This window comes from Muntiacus reevesi, chromosome 3 (genome assembly GCF_963930625.1).
Source record: "Muntiacus reevesi chromosome 3, mMunRee1.1, whole genome shotgun sequence".
Classification (NCBI taxonomy): Eukaryota; Metazoa; Chordata; class Mammalia; order Artiodactyla; family Cervidae; genus Muntiacus; species Muntiacus reevesi.
The window spans coordinates 215,988,575-216,002,339 of record NC_089251.1 but is presented as its reverse complement, the minus strand read 5'-3'; the positions used below and the strand labels follow the sequence as shown (position 1 = coordinate 216,002,339).

General features: G+C 34.0%; 1 protein-coding gene across 1 annotated transcript in view; it reads left to right on the top strand.

Annotated features, from left to right (window-relative positions):
* The window catches only part of LRP1B (LDL receptor related protein 1B), a 1,678,044-nt gene that overhangs the window by 1,074,802 nt on the left and 589,477 nt on the right, over positions 1–13,765 (top strand). Inside the window, exons 34-35 of the mRNA XM_065928990.1 lie at positions 1,750–1,875; positions 2,943–3,074. Coding sequence (XP_065785062.1) covers positions 1,750–1,875; positions 2,943–3,074 — 258 coding nt within the window. The remainder of the gene's footprint in view (positions 1–1,749; positions 1,876–2,942; positions 3,075–13,765) is intronic.

Sequence of the window (13,765 nt, the reverse complement as noted above, 5' to 3'; positions counted from 1 at the left end):
TAGAGCTGAAAATTCATCTTATTATTATGTCAGCTTGGTAAAAAGGAATAAATCAATTAATCTTTATTAGTTTATATAGGAAACAAAGGTAATCATTTCAAAAGTTCAAGGCAAATCATAGTATGTGAATCTATGTAAGAACAACTGCCAGTTATGGGAATCAGCAAAGAATGTGGTAGGTCTCCCTGATGAGAAATTGTCCCAGTTGAGCCTATTTCACACTTCAAAAATGACAGAGCATGTGACAGGTTTGATTGAACATTTAAATCCCATTAGACTATCTTGAATTCAGGAGATTAGAAATAATGAGTTGCACTGGTATTTTGAATTTTCCATAGAGCACTATTGATATATAGCTTTCATCATGTTTTGTAATTCTCATTGGATTTATTGCACTTCATACCAGTGTTTGAACATCCAGCAAATGTCATTGCATGTCCTAGAATAATAAAAATGTTATAAAACTGGGATATTTAATGAACTTGCTGGATAAGATTGTAAATTACTTAACATCATGCTACCAGCTTTAATTAGAACATTGGGCCTAGTAAATTCAATGGAACATCTTTATAGAATGCGTAACTCTGATTAACTGACTAATATTTGTTATTGCTACTACACAGGAATAAGGAAAATTAATATGCCAATTAGTTAGATAAGTCTTAGGGGTGTGTTTTGCATTTCTTTTGGAAGAATTATGTTCCTTGAAATGGCAATAGTTAGTCCTTGCTTTTAAGAAATTATATATATATATATATATATATATATATATATATCTCCTTACTTTTAATGGTATAATCTTTGAGTCAATAATATAAATCAATAACTTTATTTCATTCAGTTGGATAAAGTATTCTTGAAAATGAGATAGCTGTGGAGTTGAAGTGAAATTTAGAAGTTAGAAAAGAGATTTCCTGGTTTATGTGACCTTAAAGTATTAGAGTCTGTGATCACACTCATGACATACCCATTACTTTTCTGTCACTTTGAATTCTCTCATGTGTCTCACTTTGCAAAATATTAATTAGTATTTATTGTAAATATATATTTACTGATATATAATTGACAGATAACTGGTTAAAATGTATAGCGTGTTGATTTAATATTTTTTATATTGCAATATGGTTACTACTGTAGTGCTAGTTGTTACATCACATAGTTATCATTTCTTAGTGGGAACAGTTAATATCTACTCTATTGTCATTCAGTTGCTAAGTCATGTCTGACTCTTTGCAGCCCCAGGGACTGCAGTATACCAGGCTTCCCTGTCTTCCAGAGTTTGCGCAAGCTTATGTCGATTGAGTCGGTGATGACATCCAAGCATCTCATCCTCTGTCATCCCCTTCTCCTCATGCCTTCAATCTTTTTCCCAGCATCAGGGTCTTTTCCAATGGGTCGGCTCTTTGCATCAAGTGGCCAAAGTATTAGAGCTTCAGCATCAGCATTAGTCCTTTCAATTAATATTCAGGTTGATTTCCTTTAGAATCAACTTTCTTAAACTGATTATAGTATTATTGTCTGCAATCACTATACTGTGCTTTTTTTTGGAAAGACAGATTTCGACCATAATCTGCTACTTCAAATTATTTGAGGGAATAAAACATGATACTAACCAATATGAAACAGCAGCAGTTATAAATCAATAATAACATGTTGTTATAATATTTGTTTAAACCATTGATATTGAATTATACGTGATTTACTTTTCTTGATTTTTATGTCTCTTTTGTTTGTTTTTCTACTTTTCAGGCAGCAATTCCTGCCAACTAAATAATGGCGGATGTTCTCAGCTTTGTTTACCAACATCTGAAACTACAAGAACTTGTATGTGTACAGTGGGATATTATCTCCAAAAGAACCGCATGTCATGTCGAGGTATAAGGTTTTGAAAATCTTATTTCTGATGCATTTATTTCATCGATACAGATTTTAGGCAACCAGAGCCAGCTTTATCTTTGTTTATTGAGATTACCATATAATTTTTTATTCTTTATTTTGTTAACATGATGTGTCACATTGATTGATTTATAGACATTGAACTATCCTTGAATCCCTTGCATAATATACCTGATCATGATGTATGATCCTTTCAACATATTGTTAAATTCAATTTGCTAACATTTAGTGAGGATTTTCACATCTATGCTCATCAGCGATATTGGCCTATCATGTTTATCTTCTTGTGGTATCTTTGTCTGGTTTTGGAATTAGCGTGATGCTGTCCTCATAGAAATAATTTGGAGGTGTTCCTTCCTATGGAATATTTTTTTGGGTAGCTTGAGAAGGATACCAAGATCCCTAAAGTGGCTGCTGCCAGCCTGTCAGTCCCCAGGGGCTTCTCAATTTCCTCCTGCCTCTCCAGGAGGCTCTCCAGGATCCCCAAGTGGATCTGACCCAGGCACCTTTCAAACTACTGTCTCTTGCTGGTACTGGCAATATGTGAGATTTTGAGTGCACTTTGTAGAAGAGAAGCCTCTGTGTCCTGTATATCTTTGGCTCTCCAAACAAGTTCAGCTGTTTTTCAAAGCTCAGCTCTCTGGGGGCTTGTCTGTAAGGGCAGGATTCTTGGACTGGGGAACCCTGTGTGGGGCTCAGACCCTTCACTCCTCAAGAAGGACCCCTGTGGTTGTGATCCTCCTCCTCCCGGGGAGTAGGTATGTTTTCTGACTGACAAGACCGTGTCTCTGCCCCTCCTACCCATGTTATTGTGATTCTTTCTTTAAATATTTATAAAGTATAAAGGAAAAAGTGGAAAATCTTTTCTGTTAATTTTCAGAATATTCTCATAAGTAGATGCTCTGTAAGTAGTTGTAATTTTGGCATTCCTTTGGGAGGAGGTAAGTTCAAGGTCTTTCTACTATGCCATCTCAATCCCCTCTCCTGCCAATGGAATGATTTCAATATTAAATATTCATTTTGCTTTTGTTTTCTTTTAAATTTAGGTATAGAGTCATTTCTTATGTACTCTGTTCATGAAGGAATCAGGGGAATACCTCTGGAACCAAGTGACAAAATGGATGCTTTGATGCCTATCTCAGGAACTTCATTTGCTGTGGGAATAGATTTCCATGCAGGTAAATAGCTTTTTATTTATAATTTATGTTTGATGTTTTGATTTATTAAACATGATGGAAATAGGACCTTTCCATCTGTACTCTGATAGTCAAAATGAGGAATAAGGAAACAAATCAGAAGTGAATTTCTAAGCCTTACACAAATTGTTATAAATAAGTTTGGTCCTAAAAAGTAAAATTTTTCTAACATATGGCAATATAAAAGTGACATATTTGTCACTTGGTTGCTTTGTTTTTACTTTTTTATTTTTCAAATGGCATGTTTACTTTTCTCCAATGATACATATTAAAAAAACACTTTAGCTTATATACTTAAGCATATATATTTAAAATATTTTTCAGAATGTGGTTATCTATTCTAATACAGGTAGCAGCAAATGAAAGTGAAAATGTTAGTCCCTCAGTCATGTCTGACTCTTTGCAACCCCATGGATCTTAGCCCACCAGGCTGCTTTCTTTGTTCATGGATTTCTCCCTGCAAGAATATTGAAGTGTGAAGTCATTCCCTTTTCCAGGATATCTTCCCAACCCAGGGACTGAACCTATGTATTGCAGGCAGATTCTTTACTGTCTGAGCTATCAGGGAAACCCCAAGAATACTAGAGTCCAAATAATTGAAACACATAAATGCTAAGCCATTCTGTATTACTTTTCAATACAGTAGCTATCATTTTTTTTTTTTTTTTAATATTATTTTATTAGTTGGAGGCCAATCACTTTACAACATTTCAGTGGGTTTTGTCATACAGTAGCTATCATTTTAAAGTCAGAGTTTAACTTCCCTTTTTGTTTTAGCAGTGAAAGAAAGCAGATTGAATACTACCATTTTTCTATGGCTAATAAAAAGTTTATGATGGAGGGGGCAGTTCTCTGGTGGTCTAGCGGTTAGGATTTAGCACTTTCACTGCCAGGGCCGAGGTTCAATCCTTGGTTGCCAAACTGAGATACCACAAGCTGAGTGTCAAAGCCAAACAAATGAACAAAACAAATAAACAACAAAAAAAAAGGTGTGTGATTGGGAATTGGTGGTAGAAACTGTTAAATCTATTGTAGGATATAAGTCGTTTGTTTAATTGCTAAATTCAGATATAGCATAAGCATTGGATATACTTCTTTTGTTCATATTAATATTTATTATTATATGCTTGAAGGATTACATTTATAAAAACAGATTTTTCCATCTCTCATCCAACCAAGTCTTGTGCTTCTTGAGTTAATGTCTCAGTGTTGAAGATATAATTCATGTTCCCAGTATATTTTTTATGTGTGTAAAGACAATTTTATCTAATATTAAAATAATCCTTCATTGACCTGTAATCTTTACAAAAATAAGCATCAGTACATGAGCTTCTGATATTAAGCCTAATTTTCCTTCAGCTTTTACATGTTGTTCAATCATGTGTTAATGCAATGCATGGCTATAAATTTAAAAATTACAGGGAATTTTCACAGATGAATAAAAGATGGCTTTTCTTAAGAAGATCAGTTGTACCAAATACTTTGAATCACAAAGAGGCAAATTTCCTATGTTTTTTAAATGGTTAAATGGTTTTTCCAAATATATATAGAGAGGTATAGCATATTTTATTGATTGATATGCTAATTTTGCCAAAATTAGTGTGATTTTTTAATCAAACAAGGCTCTTTGATCCATTCTCATTATTTGTGGAATGCTCACTACCCTGCCATGTATAATCTACCCTGCCTTTATTTACAAGCATATCTTTCTTTAGAATTTTATTAATAGGATTTAATAAATATAAAACTAAGAAAAACTTGAACTTCTTGAAAAGTGTATTCATATATGTATTTTTACTAAATATACATAATCCCATGTTTTAGCTGGTATCACATATTTGATTCTTTTAAAAACTCAATGATTTTTTAAAGTATTTGATAAATTTCCAAATCATATGTCAAATAAGCCATTTGGTCAAATGCTGTGATTAGATCATAAGTAACCTCTTGTTCCTTAAAGGCAAACTGATTATTTGTATGAGCTGAATTTACTCTCCAGGGTTTTATAATGACCCTGAGATGTTGAAGTTTTAAATAATATGCCATGAAAGAGGTAATTTTATTTGCAAAGAATAGTATTCTCCCTATTTCTACATGTGTGCTAAGTTACTTCATGTCCAACTCTTTATGACCCCATGGACCACAGCCCACCAGGCTCCTCTGTCCACGGGATTCTCCAGGCAAGAATACTGGAGTGGGTTGCCATGCCCTCCTCCAGGGGATCTTCCTGACCCAGGGGTCTAACCCCTTTCTCTTATGTATCCTCCATTGGCGTGCAGATTCTTTACCCCTAGTGTCACCTGGGAAGCCCCAAATCCTTAGTAACTACTGATATTTTGTGATAACATGCTTCATATCAAAATAGTTTTTCAATAGAACAATTGCTAGTTATTTGTTAAAACATCGTGTTCTTCATATTGTACCTGTCTATATTTTAAAATTGCATTATTAGAAAGGAAGTCCCTTTAGAAAATCAGCATTTGAAATAGTCATGTGAAATTAAAATGTTTAATAATCTATTAAAATTTCTGTTAATCAGAAAACAGAGTTAAAACTTGCTTTGAAACCAAAGAGGATCAGACATAGGGGCCAATAAAACCTATGGTGGGAAGAGGCCAGATTTTAGCAACAGACAACTTGGATTCTATAACCAGTTTAAACACTTAACAAGTGTTGAACTTGGTTACATTGCTTAATTTTCCTGAGGCTGTTTCCTCACTTTTGGTGGTATGAGAATATTTAGATCACTTTGTGCAAATGTTTGAAACAGTGTTTGATACACATAGGTACTTAGAAAATAGTGGTAATATCATAAAAATCAATAAATTTCCATGGAAAACAGCAAATTGTAGAAGCTAGCATATGTGATAAATATCTACAAACCTGTCTGCAAACTATATTTAAACTCCCAGTTAGCAAGGATTTTGTTTTCTGGGTTTTTTTTTTTGTTTTGTTTTGTTTTGTTTTACTTTTTTTTTCTGTTTGGTTATCTGCATAGATTAGTAGTTGTTTCTTAATTTTTTCGGGACAGAAAGAGTAAGTTAGTAACTTTCTCTAGTGAAAACGAGTTTAATGATAATGAATAATATGTAGAGCAGATATTTAAAGATTAAATAGCATCACCAGCTCTTTGAAGTCATTAAATATAAACCTAGGAGACTAGACAGTGCCTGATGGACAGTACTTAGACAGTAAACTGACAGAAAACACAAATGATGATGGTGGTGGTGGCAGTCTGACCAGGAGTTTTTGACCATATTTCCACATACCTTTGGTGCTTCCTTCTACTATACAATCTGATCCTTCCATGATTGGATTTTGTGAAAATGTATTAGCCTCAGAATAAGTGTCAGAAACTTGATTCATATCAATATCACTGTAGACAGCATAGAAGCTCTGTGGCTAGGCTGAGTGAAAATGCTTTTGAGAGGAAGGAAGGAAAATAACTGAATTGCCCCAGAGGGATTAGTAGAAAAAATAATTTTTGATACATCAATCCCTACTTTTTTAAATCAAGACTTTTATACCTAATCATAGGTTCTTCCTCCAGTAGTTCCCTATGCAGACATTCTATCTCCTCTTCTTTCATTGATTGTATTCACTACAGAGACATAATTTCTACTTTTAGGATCAAAATAAAGATGATAAAATATAAGGTCACAACAGCCTCTTATTCTAAACATAATAAGGAAATGGTGTGAAAGAGGATTGCTTGTCAAGTATGACCATCATAACTTATATAATATTATTTCACTACCACAATTCTCAGGACTAAATATATGCTCAAACCCATACCTTTCACAAGGATTAACATATCTGAATCTTGCTGAGTTTTGGTTGTAATGAATTAAAGTTTTCTGCAGTGAGTGAAAAAATTTCTTTCACCAGTTGAAGCAATTCTAGATACTACTCACAGAAGAAAGAAGACCCTGTGGCTATTTCAAAATGTTCAAAGCATTCTTTATCACTTCACTGGAAAAGTCCCATTCCACTGGGGGGAAAAAAAAATATTCAGCTTTGAAAATCCTGGCCTGCTGGGTGATATCCCTCCTGATGAATGAATACTGCATTTGATGTTTTAAAGATATATGTTAATTAGGGGAAAAGCCTTCATAACAAAGCTCCCTGCTCCAGTTCGAAATGTGATCTTTAGTAAGCAATGCTCTATTCAATTTCCCCACCCCCACTTTGGGGATATTCATGACTTTTTCATAATAATCACATAATAGGATATTACTTAACTGGATGAAACTCTACTCAGAGCATAATCATTTACTGAACTTTTCCAGCATACATTATTTTTCCATCTTTTATCTCTTTTGTTCAAATTGGAGTTATCCAACTCAGTGTTAACAAATATTGATTACTATCTGCTAGGAGTAGTACATCACAGCTAAGTTGCTGTGGGGGATAAAGATAAACAAGAAACAGTTTCAGAAGTAATGCATGAATGGATGATCAGTAGGATATTTTTTTTTTCTTTTTTAAAGAGAGCATCAAAGAGCCATTATTGGGATGTCATTGCTTTACAGTTTCTATGGGGAATATTCTAATGCCTTTTCCCACCATCACATAGTGATCTGGCTATTAAGACAATACACAAACTGACAGAGCATACCATTACACATCTGTTAAAATCCAAAGAATATAAAGCACAAAGACTACATCCTAATGTAACCTATAGATACTAATATAAACTGTGGACCTATCAGGGTAGGTTCAATACTTGTAACAGATGTACCACTCTTATTTGAGATGCTGCTAGTGGAAGAGGCTGTGAGTGTAGGAAAGGAAAGGGTATATGGGGACTCCTGCTCAAATTCGCTGTGAATTTAAAACTGCTGTAAAAATAAAGTCTATTATAAAAATACACAACATTGAAAGAGAATATGTGACACGATACTGTTGCTGTATTTACACAGTTGAATGTCATTTATTTCCGTGAAAGACTTTCTTTGTTATAGTCTCACATCATTTACATCTATCTTTGAATGTTAGAATGAACTTTTGACTCAATCTAGTGGCATTTCTCATGTTACAGAGAAGGAAACAAACCCAGAGAGATCAGGGGAGGGAATACTAATGGAGTGTCCTACTTTTAATTCTTCATGCTATGCCATCTTGCATTTCTAATGTCTTAAATACAATCTTACTTAGACCATTATTGGCCCTACTTGATGAAACTAAATTGCACTTCTGCAAATTTATACTGATAGAAGATCATGTTTTATTTTGATTTATGTAAAGAACCATATAGCTTTAAATCCATTTCATAATTGAAGCAGGTGACACTCAAGTGAGAGGCTCATTTTCCTTTGCCGGGAGGCTTAGCAAACAGCTGTTTACAATTTTTTTCTAATAACCATTCTGTCACCAACCAAGGCCAAAGAAGAATTATAGAAAGAATTCATTTTATGTCAGTAACAGCAATAACTTAAGAAATACAATACTGTTGCTTTCAGACATTTTTTCAATTTTATGAAAACCATTTCCTTGGCAACAAAGTGAATTTTTAGGGCTGGTTCAATTTCTTCTTGCTCTTGTGACAGTGAACCAATACTATTTGTGTTGTCATTTCAAATTTGCTTCAAGACTGTATTTTCAAATCATGTGAACAGTTTGTATGTATTTGTAGATAGTCAAGTCCAGTAAATCTTTCAAGACATATAATACCAGCTGCCACAAGGAAACAAACTTTCCAATACTACCAGGAAACAAGTATAACCATACATAGAATAAGTCATTATAGGCTAAACAAATTATTGGAAGTAATTCACAAATCCTTTTTGGATAATTTCTGAACTCAGGCATAAATTACAAAGCAAAAGAAAATAACCTTCTTTTAGGTATCTGGAGTTCTCAACAGGTTACCTGAAATCAAAAGCTCCAGAAGATTCACAGTGATGACCTACTATGATGAAAGCTTTTGTCAGTCAGCTTATTTAGGGTATATTATTCTGTTATCAAAAGAGTAACAAAGTTTCATGAAACTTCTTTCTCAGGCAGTTAGCATTCCTCATGGAAGTGAAAGGTCCCAATATCAGCTTTGTACTTATTCACAGGAGTACATCCAGTCTATTTGAACATCTTTTTCCCCCCTCTCCTGAGTCTCTCTGTGCCTCTGTATTTATTTTTAGCTTCTCAAAACTCTTTTCAGCTTAGGATTCTCTTCACGTATCTCTTATATGTTTATATCTGATATACTGATATCTTTCCTACTCTTTTTCTTGTCAAAACTGAGTTTTGAACCCTATTCTCAAAAGATCTGGTTACACTAATTCATAATAAATTATTAAGAGTGGCTAAGAAATCAACAAGTTATCTTACTGGTATGTTTGAACAAAACACTGTATATTAACCAAATATTATAAATTTAACAAAAGCACAATTAAAGACATGTGAAGAAAATATGTTTAGGAATATGTCAATATTTTGGATGTTTTTCAAATTATTTCCTACTCTATCTCTAAGATAATAGATTGACATCTATTTCTTTGTGGAAACTGCTGATAGATCAAATGATAATGTGGAGGTCTCTTTTAGCTTAGGTGCATTGATATCATTGATATTGTTAACTGTAACTTTAACCTAGAAGCATTTATTTCCCCCATTTTAAGAAAACTGAGGACACATTAGTCCATTTTCCTTTTTGATACCCTTTCTTTAAAAATAAATTTAAAAGCTATAATTCAGCTTCTAAGATTGTTGGCCATTAGTTTTTAATCAAGTAGACAACTTTCTAGTTAAAAGAGGAAGAAAGAAGTTATTTAATTGATTTTCTGACTGGCCATAAGGAATGGATGATCTTTAATCCTTTTTTTCTCATTTGGTTTTATTATTAGCCAGGGGCAGTAAGAGGTAAGTGGATCCTTTTTGGAACTTTAAAGGAAAAATGAGCTAATTATTTCTATAAAATTCTTACTATTTTTAGAATATGGACCTGGCTAAACTAGAAATCTTAGAAATGGAACTAATCACTCATGGTAGATTAGGAAGAGGATGAAATTAAAATAACATCCTCAAAAATCCTTATCATTTTTTAAATACTTACTCCATTATCATAGTTAAATTTGGAAAATTTTATGTGTTTATGCAATGTAAGTGATCAAAATAATCTGTTGAGGAAGACAGTATTTTAAACAATGAAGAAGATCTGGGTTTGGGGATGTAATATGGGCTCCAGGGGATGGTGAGGGACAAGGAGGTGTGGTGTTCTGCAGTGCATGGGTTACAAAGAGTTGGACATGATTTGGAGACTGAACAATAACAAAATAAATGCAGAGGAGAGTTGATTGCATTGGAATGGTCAAATTAAATTATTCATTAAGTACTCACCTTTGGATTTTTGCCCTTGAAATTCATATAAGTCATGGTTGAATAACCAGTAGTGAAGTAATCAATATTAGATCCCTGATAATTTCATAATGAGAACTTTAGTTATGTTGCACTTATGGTTGGAAAAGATAATTGATAGGCAATATTAGGGTATAGGATTTGGGGGAACAATGATAATATGGTTACCACTTGTAGGATTACCCCTGATAAACTTAGGAACAGAAGGTTAATGATACAGCCTCATCTGAGAGAGAGTGGGGAAGATGATGATAGTGATCACTGTCATCATCAAGAGGAGAATAAGAAAATTATTATCTCTTGATGTTTATATTACTTTTTAAATTTTATTTTTATGTTTTTAACACCGACAACATTTTCTGTTAGGGTATAGCCAATTCACAATGCTGTGATAGTTTCAGATGAACAGTGAAAGGACTCAGCCACACACATACATGTAGCCATTCTCTACCCAATCCCCTTCTCGTCCAGCCTGGCACATGACGTCGAACAGAGTTCCATGTAATGTTTGTATTATTTATCTGTTGCTCTATAACAAATTACTAAAATTTAGCTGCTTAAAACAACAAAAAAATAGTATAGCATCTATGAGATACTCTAGGTCTCTTATGAGGTTGCCTTCTAAGTATTGGCCAGATGTGTGGTCTCATCAGAAGGCTCAACTGGGAGGATCTGTTTCCAAATTATCAATGTGGTCGATGGCAGGAATGATATCCTTGTGAGTGTCTGACTGAGGGTCACAGCTCCTCACTGACTATTGACAGTAGTTTCTTGTGATGAGTGCCTCTCCACAGGACAGTTTTAAACATGGTGCTTGCTTCCCTTAGAAGTACTGATAATAATAATAAAAGAGAGGAAAAGAAGCACACAGAAATTATTAGTAGAAGCCAGAGCTTTTGTAGCCAAATATCATAAGTGATAGCACATCATTTTAATATATTTTATTTATTAGAAGCTAGTTACTCAGTCTAGCCCACATTCAATGGAGCAGATTAGAGGAGGGAATGAATACCAGATGACGGGAATCACTGGTGGCCACATCAGAGGTTGCTTGCAACAATATTACAGATTTTTATCCATATTATCTTTATACATTGTTGTCTAAAAGGTGAATTTTGATTGTCAGTTTGGATTATCCGTGAGGCACCTCTACAGACAGCTTCTGAATTCTGGTTTAAACCAATTGAGGATGAATTAATATGAAGAACCAGGATCACAGTCTTGAATCTTTTACCTCTAATAAAGAATAAGCCTTAAAAAAAAATAAATAAATAATAAGCCTTGGATACCTGGAGAAGTGTTCTAGGCGGAGAAAAATAAAAAGACCTAAGTAAACTGTCAAATGCTTTACAGTAGGAATGGGACAAAGCTGAATATATGTATGTGTGTGTGTACACACACACACACACACACACACACACACACACATATGTATTTCTTAATGTGTGTGTAGATATATATACACACACTCATATATGTGTATATATGTGTGTGTGTGTGTTACATATGTGTTTCCTAAATCATTGTTTTCTTTATGCTACCATGCTAGGGTAAGATATAAATGAGGAAAGATTCCAGAAGCACTCAAGAATGAATGTGTTTTCAAGAACAACAACAAATGTATTATATTTGTGGCCTTTCAGTGCCTTGGGTTCAGAAAGCCAGGGGGGACAGGTGATAGTTTGTGGTCCTGGTACTAATATCTGACTTAGTAGTTCTATGACAGTGGTTCTCAACTGGGGATGATTGTATGCCCCAGATTATATTTGGTAACATCTGGAAAGATTTTCATTGTCACAACTGAAGGGATGCTTCTGGCATCTACTGGATAGAAGTCAGGGTTTCTGCTAAACAATGCGTAAGACAGATTTCCACAATAAAGAATGATTTAACCTCAAATGCTAAGTGCCAAGATTGAAAATTCTAACATACATTTTCAATGATTTTGAAACACACTTCTGATGTAATGCCACCATCCATGAAAGTAGCAGACCCAGTGCTTTTTTCATTAGGGAACTGTTTGTTATCTTAGTCATCTTATTCATTAGTATCTTATTTTTCATATCATGAATTTGCCAAATTTGCTTTTGACCAGGATTCCAGGAAAGTTCTCCAACAACATCCAGAAACTCATAATATCAACTTTTACAGTTTTTTACCAGTGTCTGGAGAAGTCTTCATGTAATAACAACTTACACTAAATCTTCTACTGACAACAGTCTGGCACCAATGGCTTTTAAGAAAAGCTCTTTCAAGAAATTTGTTTAAAGATATCTAGGATTGTGTAGGGGATACAGAGGTGTATGACACCCACAAAATTATGAGTGTAGTTGCCTTCTTCTTGGCACCAATGCAGGCTGTGTGTTGACTGATGTTAAATATACTTAGAATGAGTTCTGTTGTATCTAGTGTTCCTGTCTAGAGATTTGTGTCTAGGTAGGGAGCTCCAAAATACTTGGCAACAATTGGCAGTTCTTTATGCTCACCCACCATGGGACACATAGCATCTGTGCAAATCTTCCAAGGATAGCATGTTATCCCCCATTGTTTGCTGTGGATAAAGCTTTCTGTCAGTATATTCATCTAGGACTATGCTGGGGAAAAAAAAAAAAAAGCCCGATCTTTAGAATTTTGTCTTATTTATTTATTATTTAATTTTGTTGAGGACTGAATGAGAGGGGCTAGATGTAAATCAAGTGGGGAAAAACTCAGATGCAACCAGAAATGGAACTTTTTAGTCAGTATAATAAATACTGGAATAGATTACTTACAAGTTATGAATCTCTGGCTCTGGAGGATTTTAAAGAGTTAAAATAAACCACTTCTGAATCATGATTTCTCTGGGTGTCTTTCAGCTTTTTTTTGACTATTCAACTTCAAGTATTAACAGCTTCAACAGTAACAACCTGTAGGCTATTTTTTAAACCCATCTATTTTCTTAGTCAACAGTCATTAGAACCTATGTGAATAGAATCAGAATTAGGTTTACATGATTGAAGCCAGAAAGTGGACTATTGTGAATCTTTTCTCTTCTTCAGGGGAAAAACAAAAGAGATATTCACAGAAGAGATTCTCTTTGAGTTCCTGCTTTCCTTACAAATTAAATATTAAGATACTAAAAATAATTGATGATTCCACAGTAACTCAAAGTTCTAACTATATGTGAAAAACTATTTTCTAAATCCCGGATAAGAGGATTCCAAAATTTTATGTTACTTATGAGACATTATGCTGATTATAAGGAAAAAGAGCTAAGATTTATTGGTGACTCTTATTCATAACCTTATTTAAAATGTGACTATAGACTTATATTTGTTTCC